Consider the following 16369-nt stretch of genomic DNA (forward strand, 5'->3'; position numbering starts at 1 on the left):
TCAAGCAATGCATTTCCTTGCCAACCACTCTCCATGCTCCTTATGCTCACATCCTCCTTATACAGTTTCCAAGGATTTCTCCTTGTTCTACTCCTTTCTCCCATTATATGAAAAATTTCTCCTATATTAACCCAGTAACAACCCTTTACCAACTTAAATGTCTCAATCACATCCCCTCTCTTCTGTCTATTCACAAGCTTTGCAAATTGCATTCTCTAAGTCCTGTAATTTTGGCCACAACAGGATATTGAGTGTAATATATTAAGACCAAGGCGAGATAAAACAAAACATAATGAAGGTGACAAATGTTGTAGTGACAAGTTTTCTTACCTTTACAACACATACGAGCTGAATCATCATCTTTTAACTCTGGACAAATATATTCCAATACTTTTGGTGGTACTTTTTCGCATTGAGTGTTTCTTAAACTCACACTATAAAGGTTAGCAAATCCCCAAGTAAGTGCAAAATTAGGGAGGATTCTTGAAAGCCAAAGCAAATTTTGAAACTTCTCTTCAGAAACAGTGGATTCAAGTGAGAACATTACAACTGCTAACACCATGCCTGAAAATAATAGTGCTAATCAGTAAATATATCATTCAAAAATAAATTCAGTAAAATTTAATTATACAGATGACATAACAGATTGTGTGAGGGAGAGAATATTTCATAAAAATAACTGATCCAAAACATGCTGCATACTACATTTGTACAACACCTTTAAGAGATGACCTATATCAAATCATTTAAGATTTACTATTAGACGGCAGTCTGCCAGAGGTTACCATTAGTATGCAACAAAAAAATGACTGATTCTTCTTAAATAATTATTAAATTTGTGTTCCTTTATAGTGGTTTCTCATTTTTTTTTATTATCATATATTTGTTTGAACATAGTACCCTTATATGGCATGATCACACAGAACAGTGACAGCCAAGACAATGCTTTTAGCTAGAGAGGTAACAGTACCAGAAGAGATAGCTGAACAGCTATTAACTCTATACCAATCACAGATCCACTCCATTGAATATTCTTCTTACATTTAGGTGGTGCCCTTAAGGTCTCCCTAAAAATACTTAACTCAGTACAGAAAAGAGCAATCCAACCTCCATTTCCTACCAATTCACTCCACTTCTTTTTTTCACACAGATGTGCAGCATCTGTACTTGCAGCAGCAAGCAAATAATGGATACTGCTTGCATTTACTACAAATATTTCCATCGGCACTGCTTATTGGATTTCTCTCATAATCCTCCCACTCATAAATCTGCTAAAAACATATGCAACAGCTATTCAACAATCCTAATCAACAACCCTGTTATTTCGAACTTGAACAATTTTGTTCAAGTTCAAAATCACAGAACAAAGTTTTCATCCTTTTCTTTCATTCCTTCTACTGCTGTCTTTTGGAACAGTCTTCTTCCTTCTGTATTTTCTACAGAGAATACTTTACAGGACTTCACATCCAATGTTAACAAATTTCTTCTTCTATCTCCTCACTTTTCTGAGCATCTGTGGTAATAATGTAAAGCTGAACAACCCCTGGTGTACAAGATTACCATAAATAAAAGGATTGACAGTATAGGCAAAGGATAATAGTTTTCATTTCAATGTGGAAAAGTATACAGGGTGTTCGGGATAAATTTGACAGTTTCGTAAGGAAAAAGAAAATCTTCTTTGTATCTATTAAATTTAATGAATTGACAAAAAAACATTACAGGCAGAGTTAATTACAATACTATCAACAAGATTTACTCAAAATAACCACCATTAGCATCGATCACAGCTTCAATTCTGCTTCGGAACCTCGAACAAGCTGATGCTACAGTCTCCCTGGGAAGGGCCGCAAAAACTGTTTTAATTTTATCCATTAACTGGGCTTTTGTATTACTGGAAGTGCGATTGGTGTCTTTTTCAACTGCGCCCCATACAAAATAATCCATGGGGTTAAGGTCTGGGGAGTTTGGAGGCCAAACATTTGGACTGGTGAAGTCGTAGAAATTTTCAGACAACCATTTTTGACTTTTCCCAGAGGTGTGGCAAGGGGCCGAATCCTGCTGCCATACATACGGCCTACCATTGGCTACCCTTGTTATCCAGGGCTTGACTACAGTTAGCAACTCCACGAACAAAGCCCGAATTCCAATGCCAGGGTTCTTCAACACCTGTTCCTGCAGATTTGCGAGGAATTCTGCTGTACGAACGCAATCAGATCGTCTGCTAGGGATCTTTCTTCTTGCTACATCCTCGTAGTCACCATTGCAAGTCTCTAGTTCATGCCTGATTGTTTTTACTGTATTCAGGGAGCATTGTGCAGCAGTCGTAATATCCTTATTTTGATGGCGGGCACGAATCATCATGATACAAGTTATTCTCTTCCATGATTCAGGTGGGTTCCAGCTATCCATCCTTTCTGACATCTTGTATATGAATGAAGAAGGGTCCAAACTTTTAAATGAAGAGAAGTGTGTGTTAATACATGTAACTTACGGAAAAATATAATTAATTATAAATATGTCAAATTTATCCCGAACACCCTGTACATGCATGCACATTTGTAAGAAATTATTATGCTATGTATTAAGTCAGTGGAACTGGACTACAGAAATTCAATGAGGATAGGGATTTAGGGATTATGGCAGACAGGGAGATGAGGTTCAGAGCACATACTTTAAAAGTAGAGAAAACAGTTCTAAGGTGTTGAGGAACATGCAAACAAGCACTGATAGGGAGGTCATTATCCCTCTTTATAAGGCTTTAATATGGCCATTGGACTATGTACAAATTTGGTCACCTGGGTTTCTTAGGAATGAGGAAGGTGGGGAGAGTCTAGAAGTGAATGGTCAAGATAGTTAAGTTTTAAAAGAGGTATACCGTGAGTAGACAAATCGATACAAAATTAATAACGGAAAAAACTCACGTACAAAGATTATTTAATAGTATAATTTTTGCCTGTGTGTCACAGGCATCTTCAGTACATATTAAGCTCAAATTAAACAATAACTGACAATTCTAAAAAGCGCCACCTAAGTAGCTGGTGTAAGATAACTAAAAAGGTCAATAAATTTCCTAAAAAAAAAAAAAAATCAATACAATAAAAAGTTAGGAAAGATTAGCTGATTTGTAAAGTACTATCTCCCATAAAGGGGATAGACGTAAGCCGTCGGATCTGTTTAAGTTAGGAGAATGAAGCAGAGTTTCACGTTTCTTTATAAAGGCGTTCCACGAGGAACCGACTTTTGTGAAGAACTCTTGTCTTTCTCCAATGAACTCTATGTCTAGTGAAGATGGCATGTTCTGCAAGTCCAGACTTTTCACATTTAAAGTATTCAATATAAGATTGGTGTTCTTCTAGCCGAATAGAGGCAGATCTTCCTGTTTGTCCGAAATAAGATAATCCACAAGAGCATGGAATCTAGTAGACACCTGGATGATTAAGATGTGGAAGCTTGTCCTTAGGAGAAGTGAGAAAGGTGGAGATTTTTCTAAATGGTCGAAAGACAACAAAAATATTCAGTGGTTTTAAAAGTTTTGCTATACGTTCACTGATGCCTTGTACATAAGGGATAGGAATGCACATTATTTCTTCTGTGTTTGAAGAGGAAGGCATATTAAAACTACTCAAAGTTCTTTTAATGAAGCAATTCTTATAACCATTAGATAGAAAGGAAGAAGGTATATATTATAGCTCTTTCTGTAAAAGATCATCTGAAGAACAAAAGGAGTGGGCCCAATGAACCAGTGTTTTAATAGTTCCTGCCTTTTGACTGGGATGGTGATGAGATTCCGCATGGATATAATGGCCTATATGAGTCTTCTTTCTATAAACTGAGAAATGTAGGTTACCATCTGATTGGCGAAGAATTAGAAGATCTAAAAGGGCTAACTGCTTATTTGATTCTACTTCTAGGGTAAACTTGATCCTAGGATGAAGTGTGTTTAACTTAGTGAGAAATTGTTGAAGTTCATCCTAAGAGCCATTCCATACAGCAAAAATGTCATCGACATATTTGAACCAATGAGTAGGTCTGGGAGAAATGTTGTCAAAGATATGTTGTTCAAAATGTTCCATAAAGAAATTGGAGATAGCAGGAGAAAGAGGATTGCCCATTGCTGTTCCTTCAATTTGTTGATACAACTTATTTTTAAAGGAAAAATAACCAGAATGTATTACAACACATATGTTTACAATGTCTGAAGGAAATTCCTGTTATAGTAATTCAATGCTTTCAGAAAGAGGCACATTTGTAAATAAAGAAACAACATCTAAACCTACTCATTGGTTCAGATATATTATATAGTAAAACTTTATATTAGAATAGTTTTACTCTAACATGCCAGCCTGGTTGGCCGAGTGGTTAGCATATTTGCTCTCCAGCTAAAAGGCTGCAGGTTCAAATCCCACTGTGGGCATGGGTGTTTGTCTGTGAAAATACTAGTGGCGGTGATGGTCGGCAGTAGATGGCATTGGTGTAGATCAGGGTTTCCCAAATTGTGTTCTGCAGAAAGTGAATAAGTGTTCCGTCAAAAATTATCAAACTTAATATGAGCCTGGAATGGTTTTAAATGCTGCGACAAGTTCAAACATGTTTGAAAATCAGGCCCTCCTCATTTTGCATGTGGATTGTGCTATTAAGGCCAGAGCGTGCTGGCCTTAATAGTACAGCGATAGTGTCGCTTAGCTTTACTTTGAATACGAGACTGATGATACTCAACTCTAACCAAGGTGTTCTGTTAAAATTTCAGGATTTGTGAAGTGTTCATCATAGGAAAAATTTGGGAAACTCTGGTGTAGATGAAGGTAGTTGCAGTTGGTTTAGTAGTAGTGGAGACGGAGAGTTGTAGAATAGGTGCTCTCACTCGATGAGCCTTTGGACTCCCTGGAGGTGTTACGTAATAATAATAATAATTTTCATGATGAAAAAATGAAAAATATTTTTATGATGAAAGTTTTTGCAAAACTTTGCTATCCAAAATGACCATACTATTTCGAATTACCTCTACCCACATGTTCGTGAATACTAATTTCTAATATCTTCATTTTTAACATGATTCTGCTACTCAAGGTATCTTTTCACATCATTAATTTTTCACAGAATGTTCACATCTGGTAGTCTAAAAGGCATTGATCACTTGTTTTAGTTCTAACCCAGTGCTCAGATAGTTGTTGCCATTTCAAGTTATAGATGATAAGCCTGTTTGAAGGAATGAAAAATAAACTTTCTGAGAGAAGAAAATCTGCCACCTCATGTACTCCCATGAGACTAGCTAACTCACCTTGAATTGAAAACAATTTATAAAGAGAGAGAGAAAAAAAACAGTAAATATCAAAAATAGTCTTTTTGTGTATGTGGTTTTCTTTCTGTAGTAATTTCTTTTATTTTCATTGTTTGATCACTATGCCACAGGTGCCTTAGATAATCATATAGTTAATTGCTTAGCAACTTCAGGGGCTGGCTCTTTAATCATGTAACTGATTAATGAGCCTTGCATAGTAATTTATTAACTCCAAATATCTGATTTTGAAATCAGCCTAATTACTACTTTCCTTCATAATAGCATTCATTTTTCTCTTATACCTTACTTTTACATAAAACAATCAGTTAACTCATTTTGAAATGAAAACACCCTCACATATGCACCATGAAGTTGTTTTTTGAACAGATTTTCATTTTGGCATTTTATCTATGCCTTTTTCGAATCTGCAGGAAAGAAATACAGATCTTTGCGATATTCCAAAGAATTGACTATCTCTCTTAAAGTAAAAATCTGATCCTGACACCTGCTATTTGGCTTGAACTATATTCTTACCAAGTTTCTGTTCCACAATTTTTGTTCGCCTTTTCTCAAGTATGATTGCATAAATTTTGATTGGAACACTCAAAAAGGAATTCATCTACAAAATATTTAATTATAACATTATTTTATTGGTTTCACCATTCATTTATTTTTATTTTATTTTATTTATAATATTTTTAATAGATGGATGCTAACAAGGGCACTACTCCAATCATCAGGAATATGACCGATGAATTATGCAGTCTAGAATGCATAATTCAGAAGGGTGCATACTCAGATATGTACCTATATTTAAACATTTATAGTTGAATATATATCCTCTGGTTAGTTTTCCACCTTTCAGGTTTCTGATGGATTTTTGATTCCTCAATTATTGATATATTTATACTCTTGGTGGTGAGAGAACAATCTTTTAAACTAATTATACCAGATGTTCAGAATATCTATCTTCATTTTTTTCTATTTTTTTCCCTATCTTCAGTTTTTATTACTTTTTATCTTAAAAATTGGAGGAAAAATCCCTTTCCTCTATTTCTAAGCTTTTTTTCATAGACTCAAAAACATTTTTCCTGCTGTCATGATAGTTATTTTCTATCTTCTTGCTAGTCTTTCCCATAATTTTTATTTAGTTACTTTTAACTCAGCTTTCTTGCATTTTTCTCTGTATTCTTTGAAGCTGCCTATGAACATATTCACCAGGTATTTTCAAAGTGATTTCCTCTTTTCCCAAACTACTATTCTAACTTGTGGACTGCCACAAATTTTGATTTTTCGATCTTTGCAAACAATTTTGACATATCTTCTTGGTTGGAACAATCAACAATTTCTTCAAATATTTTCACTAAATTTTAAGGTTTAGTTCTTTTCAGATTCTTTCATTTTTCAACCATTAATATTTGCATATTGTAATCTACATAAAGAAATAATTATTATTATCATCTGAGACCTCTAGGCAGTCAAGGACTCATCGAGGAAGAGTATACATCACATCAGCTGTCATATCCTTCCTTAAATTCATTCACACTAGATGAACTCAAAGGCAAACAATTCCACTCACTCACTCACTGATGTATAAGAGAAAATCCTAGCTCTTAATCCTTTCTTGACTGTGAATAACCTTAACTTCCATGGATTTCACTGTGATCTCTCCTCACCTTATATATAATGAAAAATTTCATCATATATACTATCCTATAACACCCATTCAGAAATTTATAGACCTCTATCATATTACCCCTCTTTCCCCTGTTAATCAGCATCTGTAATCCACATACTCCCACTCAGTCCTCATAATCTAAATCCCATAATCCCGATATAATCTTTGTAACTCTTCTTTGCATCCTTTTCAGCTACTTTATCTCCTTAGAACCTTAGTGACCAAATCTGTGCACAGTAGCCCAGCTGCATTCTTATGAATGCCTTATAAATAGGCAAAATGACTTCCTTATCCATACATGTCAAGGTTCACTTTGACATGTTCTTACCCACCATTAAGTCAAGATCCTTAACCTGATCAATTTCTTGTAGCATAACCCTGCTAATATGCTGCTGGAAATTCCATCATTCCAAAGTGCATAACTTCAAATCATTCTATAAGTGCTGGAATCAGTAGCATCCCTGATTGCCCTGCCTACCTTTGCATCATTTGGCAAATAAATGCACAACTCCTGTTAGACCTTTCTGATCATTAATATATAGATTAAACAACAATGGCTCAAGGACTGAATTCTGAGGTCCCCCCCCCCCCCCCCACTAGTCAACTTAAATCTGGCAAATTCACACCAACCATATATCACTTTATGATATCTGTCTGTCAACCATTCACTTATCCAAGTCAAGAGTTTATATTCCAGTCCCATATTTACAAGTTTATGCGACAGCCTTTCACATGGTATCCTATCCAATGCCTTAGCAAAACCCAATATTAACATAGTGTATCCATTCCCATTATCCAACTCAGTTATAACATTGTTATAAAATATGAACAATTGCTAAAGCATGACCTTCTTGTAGATTATAGTTTGTCTGTCTACCCATTTCTGAATGAGAGTTCTTACCAACTTCTCTAAAATCTTTGCCACCACACCATAGATACTGATAAGTCAGTAGTTATATACATCAATTTTTGCATCAGTCTTGTACAATGGAATTATATATTCCTTTCAATACTGTGATAACACTCCTGAGTTGAGATTCAAAGTTATACAAGCGTGCGAAAGGTCTAGCAAATTTAGTTTAACATTCCTTTAGCAAACATGCTGATATTCCATCTATCCCTATTGAAAAATTCTTATGTAGGTTATAACCAGCTCTTCAACCTCATTCTCATGCACATCTAACTCTTCATCCATTGCAATAGTAGCACTGAGCACCTGGTTGATATATCTTAGCAAAGGGAGCACTTATTAATTGAACAATCTCATTAGCTTCTGACACTAGAGTACCACGTGCATTCAGTAAAGTTATGCTTCCACATTCATTCTTTCTTTTGCTTGTGGTTAAAAATACTTCTTGGATTGCTTTTAGCCCAACATAACCAATTTCTTTCTGGTGATTGCACAATATAAAGCCTCTCCCAGTCAAGTCATTCATCCCCACCTTCCCATGGTAATGGCCTATTTCCAGAATGGGGCTTTAGCAGGGCAAGTATTGCTGCCTTAAACGCATAACTTCCCTATTTGTGAGGAAACGCAAACTAGACTTCTAGATCAGTGTTTCTCAAACTTCAGATATCCGTGTACCCCTTCTTAAATTTTCATTATTACCAAGTACCTGCTTATCAAAATAATAATAATAATAAATAATAAATAAATAACTATATTTCATTTAAATGTCTATTTTATTGGAATTTAGATGTGCATGTAAACAAAAAATATTATTTTTTTTTAATAGAACAAAATTTATAAAGATACTATAAATTTTTACTTAATTGAAATAATTTATCATCAATGAAAGGAGTGAAATTTCTTATGGATAAAATTTCAGCAAAATTTGGCTCTATAGTTATTAATTTAAATCTCAGATACTGTTCTTCTTCTATGTCTTAATATATACAAGGGCCGAAAATCCAACTTCACACAGATATGAACTTATTATTACCCAAGACCTCATGGAGTCAAAGACTCATCTGGAATATGAACTTGGAAATGGAAAAATGAACTTTAGAGCTTTTATCTGTTAATTCAGGAAATTCGTTCTGTATTTATCATCATCATCATGCGTATTTAGCCGGCCTGGCTGGCCGAGTGGTTAACATATCCGCTCTCCAGCCAAAAGGCTGCGAGTTAGAATCCCACCTTGAGCATGGATATTTGTGATTGTCTGTGGAAAAATTAGTGGTGGTGGTGGTCAGCAGTAGATGGTGCTGGTGTAATTGCGGTTAGTTTAGTTTGTGGATTGAGTGGTGGAGAGAGCTGTAGAGCAGATGCCCTCCCTCGATGAGTCTATAGACTCCCTGGAGGTGTCAAATAATAATAATAATAATAGTATCAAAGAATTTAGGCCTAGCATGGCCTGTTCCTGCCTATTGTTGAATCGTTTAAGAGGACGTCCTGGTTTTCTTTTTCCTAATAGCTTGTACTTTAAGGCTTGTTTTGGTAATCTTTCTGTTTTCATTCTTTGAACGTGTTCCATCCATTTATGTTCATATTTTAAAATTTTTTCTATTACTGGTTCTTGGTTTAATTCTTTCATAATTTCTTCATTCTATTTGTGATCAAATAGGGTATACTTTGCAGTTTTTCTTATAAACTTCATTTCTGGTGTTATTAATCTTTGTTTGTCTTTTTGTTTTATTGTCCAGATTTCACTTCCATACATTAAGACTGGTAGGGGCTAATGTATTGTATACTTTTAGTCCGGTTTGTTTTTGAACTAGGTTTGGTTTAAATACAGATTTATTTACACCTGTTATTTTTAAATATTTTGCAATTTTTACATTTATATCTTTTTTTTAAATATTTTTATGTTTATATCTGTATTTATAAAAAATTATATTTATTATAGGCATTATAACTTCCATACATTACTAAAGTTATATCACTGTAAAAGTAGTACAAGCCTATTGATCGTTATTTTAACTAACAACAAATTTGAAATATGATCAAAAATTGAAGCACATTGATTAATATCTGCTTACCTGTCTTAATTACATCTACTAATGATTCACATAATTATTTTTTTTATTAGTCGTTATCATATAACGATTTTTGGTAACCTCCACGATGAGTCTGTTGACTCCATGGAGGTTACCAAAATAATAACAATAACAATATGCTCTTCACGTTGTTGCAGGCACGCATTATATGTTCATATACGAAGCAGAACGAAGATTCACAAGTGATCACCTGTGAATTTGCAAACTATTCAAATGAAGCAGTTATCACAATATGAGTAGGGGAATTCATATATAATATATAATTTATTGAGAAATATATATGTTTAAAATAATTCTTTTTTTTTCTTAATAATGATTCCATGCGTTAATGAGGCATAGCCGAAAATTTCCACATACCTCCTGAAGATCTTTCACGTACCCCTGGGGGTATGGGTACCACAATTTGAGAAACACTGCTCTAGATGATAGAGGTCTTTCATCACCTGGTGAAACACCATCACCCTGCTTTTTGGAAATGTGAAGTATCTTCTGCCATGTTTTTTCCCTGAAGTTTCATCCCTTGGTTTCTGTACCCCCTTTTTTTCCACATGGAATTTGAGTGATGGTCAGTCGTGCTGGGCATATCCATCACACCATTATCATTTTCAATCAGGGAGCCAGTTTCTGCTCCATTTGAGGGTACGGAGGTAAAAGAATTTTTCACAGGCTGGCTGCCAGATAGTGCAAGGGACCAAACATGATGGTAACATCCGTTGGAGGATTCCTGATCAGCTGGCAAATAATCCTGCTGCTGCTGCTCACCCTGCCAGGTTGTACCTACAAGGAGATCTGGTCACTGGTATGCAGGGAGCAATGTCTGAGGACACATTTTGACTGCAGTCAGGGTTATGTATCCTGTGTGTGAGTTATGTACACAAGTACCTCACCCTAACTGCATGGCATTTCTCTTTGTTTTCTGAATCAACCATCCTACACATGAAAGTTACTTATAAAAATACTAGAGTTTTAACTATGGATACAAAAGATTCTCCCATAAAAAATATAACAAACAAAATTGGAAAAATAATAAAAATATGCTACAAATCCACCTATAATAATACCAAAACTTTTCCCAGTAACCAGTAACACACAAGCTTATATATTCATTTCACCACCATTCGAGGCATTAATACAAACATTAGTGAAATACATCACCACTTACAGACATCAAAACCCTGATCTCTTTACTAACAGAACCTCATTTCACATTATTCGTGACCACAGTCCCCTCAACCATCCCAGCTACATTCTGCACAATGCATTTCATAAAGGATGGAATGTGTCCTTTTCATCATCGAATTCCTGACATTTCCCCTTAAGGGGTGTACAGGATATGACAGTACTACATGAAAAATTTACATCATTACTAACTTCCTATCTACAATTTTCCTCCAAAGCAATCTATTACCTGTCAAGGCTTCAACATTGTCAGATCTTATATTTCCATTCTTCTTAAGGCACTTTTTACTGTATCAATCCACCTATATCTTGGTCTTCCCCTGGGTGTTTTTCCTGCCAACCTGGCAGAGAGCACTTGTTTTGCTAATCTTTCTTCTGTTTAAGTAACCATACCACCTGAGATAAGATCTGCTAATACATTCCTGGATGCTAACAATGTCAAGTTCTTTCCTAATATCCTTGTTTTTAATATGATATTGCCATTGATGCTTGAAATAATGGGAAAGAAGATTAAGCTATTTGGGTAGATGACCTTGACAATGTACACAAGGAAACTCTTCTTGATGCCTAAAGTAGCGATAGCAAGTAAGAACTTCTTGGTAAGTCATCACACTATTTGCAATTTTTTTCCTGAAAACTTTAGTTTCCAAAAATCCCTGCATATATTTTGCACCACGATTTTATAGCTTTAATTTTGGGAAAAAATTGCGAGTTATAATCGAGTAAATATGGTAATTTTTTTAGCTTTCAAATTCTTAAGTATGGTTAAAGATTGGATAAAACCCACAAAAGAGAGCAATACAGCAAATACAAGTAGCTGTAAGCAACAAGGAAATGTTGATACTGCATCTGGATCAAATGAAATTGATAAGGGTGTGTCATCTGACATCTCTTGAGAACCAACTAGGAAGATGATGAAAAATCTTCGTATGATATGAATTACTTGAAATGTGGATTTTCATGGAGGGGAAATGAAAAGGAACCTATTACAAATTTTGTTTCTATTAAAAATAAATCATATTTCGTTTACATAAACATATAAATTCAAATAAAATAGACATTTACAATGACATATACTTTATTTATTTATTATTTGCTAAGGGGTACTTGGTAATAATGAAAATTTAAGAGGGGATATGCGGATATCTGAAGTTTGAGAAACACTGCAATAAAGCAATGAACTCAACCCCTTTGTTTCTGATGTTCCTGGCACCTATCCTATTCATTATGCAATTACACAATTAAATATGCAATCTATTTCCACCCCTTTGCCAGATGCATAAACCATCTTCAAAGCCATTCATATCTTTATCATGTTTGTATACCAAAGATGAATTTTCACACACATTTTCACCATTCCTCCCTTGATGATCTAGTTACCCTGATTCTCTGCATTAGGTCTCATCCCAATAAGTAATTTTTCCAGGCCTCCTGATGCCAAATTATTATTATTATTACCCCAAGACCTCATGGAGTCAAAGACTCATCTGGGAGGTCCTTTTATCACACACACACAGCTCATCATACTGTGTTTTAAACACACTCACTCCTTGCAGACACCACACTCTCGGGCAAGGCATTCCAATCATTTACAACTCTGCATGAAAAAACCTCCTCCTCACTCCCTACTCACACCCACTTTATACAGTTTCCAGGGATGACCTCTGGTTCTCCCCCGATCTCCCACTATTTTCTGTAGAATTACTACAGCATTGATCATATAAACCCCTTCCCCTTACTAACTTGTAGGTCTCTATCATATCTTCCCTCTTTCTCCTGTCCACCTAGGGTGAACAGATTAAAAATTTGGTTTTGGGGTATCATACGTAGATTTTTGGGTATTCATGGTTAAGGATTTATTCATGATCAGGTTTTGTGGTATTCATTATTGCCTTGGGGATAATCGCACTATCAAACATAAAGAACGAACAATTATAATAAGATTTCTATATTTGTAGATTTTCACAATATAAAAAAATGCATGAAACACAGAGTAGGTCAAAGTTTGGTACAATTAGTCAAATTCTTCAGTCGAAACTAATGACAATGTCGAGGAAATAAAAAATGAATTTAAAGTTTGATTACAAGCTAATACTTTCCCTTTTTTATGCTTATTACTTATGACCTTAGCATATGCTTGTTAAGGTCATATACACCTCCATTTATTATAGAAAATTCACAATTGCACCATAAACATTTCGCTTTACCAACAGCTCTTCCTTTAATCACCCAGGAGTAAGTTTTCTGCCACTCCTCGTTGAAATAATTCCAATGTTTTTTATCTTCTTTTTTTTCCTCTTGATTTAACCTCTGTATTTTTTCTTCTTCTATATTTGATGACGATGAAGAGGAACATTATGTGAAAAGGGTTAAGGTGGTATTTATAGAATCTATTGCCTTACGTTAATACAATGAAATAAAAAAGATCTCAAGTAGTGACTGCGGGAGCCCATACTCCCCCTCTTGTTGGGCCTGTGACAGGTGCCGAGCATTACAAAGTAAGCACAATATAAATATTCTATAACGATCTATATAAGTAGGATACAAAGTTGTTTTCAACTCTTTGAGAATGCATTTCAACAAAATATTTACCTGTGGCTAATTTTCTTCTTATTTAATCACCTAAACTTTGTATTATATGATTTGTAGCATTTACATTTTGCTTACTTGGTGGCATTCACAGTAAAGGCAATAGTCAATATTTATTTATTTAGTACATAAAACTGAAAAATGGATATTATGTCCGAAACACCGAAAAGGGGTATTTTTCGTACCCCATTTAAGATTTTACAAAAGGGGTATTTTTAAATTTAATTCAGTAAATGGGGTATTATACCCTGAAATGAGGTTCGTCTGGCCACCCTATGTCCACCAGACCTCTGCAATTTACATCTTCTCAATCTTTCCTCATACTTGACATTCCAGAGGTTAGAAACTACCTTAGTCGGTCGGTCGCCTTTGGACCCTTTCCAACAGCTCTTCATCCTTCTGAAAACCCGGCGATCAAATTTGGGTACAATAGTCCATGTGTGGCCTAATCAAAGCCTTATACAAAGGAACAAGAATCTCCCTACTTCTACACATCAGTGTCCTCTGCATCATTCCCAAAAGCCTTTGTGTTGTATTCACAATTTTGGCTATGTGTCCCCTAAATTTCAGATCCTTATCCACTGTCACTCAAAGATCTATCATTTCCTCCACCTCCAACAATATATCCTAACCAAGCATAAATTCTGCATCCCATCTTTGTTTTCCAAATTTTTTAAACCTTACATTTTGCAACACTGAACTCATATCCCCATTTCCATGCCCGATCACTCAATTTAATCAAGTCTTCTTGTAAGGCCACAACATCTTCTCTACTGTTCATGGTACGTCCCAATTTTGCATCATCTGCAAACAACTGAATATCTCCATCCAAATCTTCACCGACATCATTTATATATAAATTAAACAGTAATGACCCTAAAACAGACCCCTGAGGCACTCCACTAGAGACTTTCCTTTTATTGGATATTGCTCCCCCCATACACAACTTCTTGATATCTATCAGATAGCCAGTCTCCAATCCAATGCACTAATCTAATATCCAACCCCATCTGCTCTAGTTTGACTGTCAACTTATCATGAGGTAATCTATCAAAAGCTTTTGCGAAATCCAAGTATATTACTGTGTATCCTTCTCCTCTGTCCATGGAAGCAGTCACCTTATTGTAATAAGTAGATTACTAAAACATGATCTCCCTTTAGCAAATCCATGCTGCCCATCAAAGGTAATATCATTGTTGTCAACCCAATTCTGGATCCTAGTTCTCACAACTTCTCCAAGAACTTAACCACAACACCTGACACACACCTGATCTCAAACTATAGATAGGCCTATAGTTTGATGCTCGAGTTCTATCACCTCCTTTATGAAGTGGCACAATCTTGCCCTCCTTCCACTCCTTAGAAACTTTACTGAGTGCAAGACTCGTATTAAAAAAATATGTCAAGGCAGGTGTCAACTCCCTGGAACATTCCTTCAGAATATGTGGTGATATATTATCAAGTCCTACAGCCTTATTAACATCTAGTTTGCTCAATTCCCCATACACCTCTTGCTCACTTACAGTCAGTCTCTCTCTCTTCCCCATCATCAACTGCTCTCAATCTCTCCATGAAGTCACATTCACAAGATTGAAAGACCTTTATGAACTGCTCATTAAGTATCTCCACATCATTCTGCAATAGCTGTCTATATACCATTTTCTCCTTCTATCCAATCAATGTCATCCTTCCAAAATCATTCTTTCTTTTGCTGGCTACATATCGAAAGAACCCCTTAGGATTCTTTTTGGCTTCATCAGTTAACTGCTGTTCATACATCACTTTAGCTAGCCTCACCTACCAAGTCATCCGCTTTGCCTGGTCTTTGTAAACCTCATGGAATTGGTTATTTCCACTTCTCTTATGCTGCCTCCATAATACCTTTTTTCTCTGTATCGCATGCTTAATCTCATACCTACCTTATTTAACTTTCTAACCCTTGGATTACATTTAGACATTGCATCTACTAGATAGTTAATGAAAATCCCCCAAGCTGCATTGATCTCTTTTCCAGCTGACTCCTCATTCCATGCTAAACCTGCAAGCTGTCTCCTGAGTTCTTCATAATCACTCCCTTGTAGTTCCACAAATACCCTTTTCTCACAGAGATCCTCACACTGCTGGAAACCACCCAGGTAATCACCTCATGGTCATTCTCAACAATTGGCAGATGATTTGATACCTCATTTATAATTACATCCTCTGATGAGATGACCAAATCCAGGACCCTCAATCCTCGCGTGCCCCTCTGTTACATACTGTCTGAGGTAGTTATCCCTCAAAAACTCAAGAAACTCATTTTCTTTACTTCCAATTGCTATCTCATCATTCCAGTCTATATTGCCATAATTAAAATCACCCATAATGATCACCCTTTTCTTATTTGCTTGGCCAATTTGATTATACATTTCATTATCACCACCATCCATATTACCTGGTCTATAACAACATCGCACCAAGTATTTGATTCCAATCACCTCTATCTCACACCATACTGCCTCAAAACCACTGGCACTATTTCTCTCTTGCATCTCTACTTTGTATGGATATAATTCTTTCTCTATCATCAGTAGCACTCCCACTCCCTTTTTACCCCTTCTATCCTCATGAAATACATCATACCCCTCCATCTCTATTCCTTCAGG

At 35.6% G+C, this 16369-nt stretch overlaps 1 protein-coding gene across 1 annotated transcript in view; it reads right to left on the reverse strand.

Moving 5' to 3' along the window:
• The window catches only part of LOC150101354 (phospholipid-transporting ATPase ABCA3-like), a 305741-nt gene that overhangs the window by 163470 nt on the left and 125902 nt on the right, over window positions 1-16369 (reverse strand). Inside the window, exon 10 of the mRNA XM_090400778.1 lies at window positions 331-564. Within this exon, the coding sequence (XP_090256904.1) occupies window positions 331-564 (234 nt within the window). The remainder of the gene's footprint in view (window positions 1-330; window positions 565-16369) is intronic.

This window comes from Typopeltis vanoorti, chromosome 11 (genome assembly GCF_054136105.1).
Source record: "Typopeltis vanoorti isolate ZY-2024b chromosome 11, IOZ_Tvanoo_1.0, whole genome shotgun sequence".
In the NCBI taxonomy this organism is placed as follows: domain Eukaryota; kingdom Metazoa; phylum Arthropoda; class Arachnida; order Uropygi; family Thelyphonidae; genus Typopeltis; species Typopeltis vanoorti.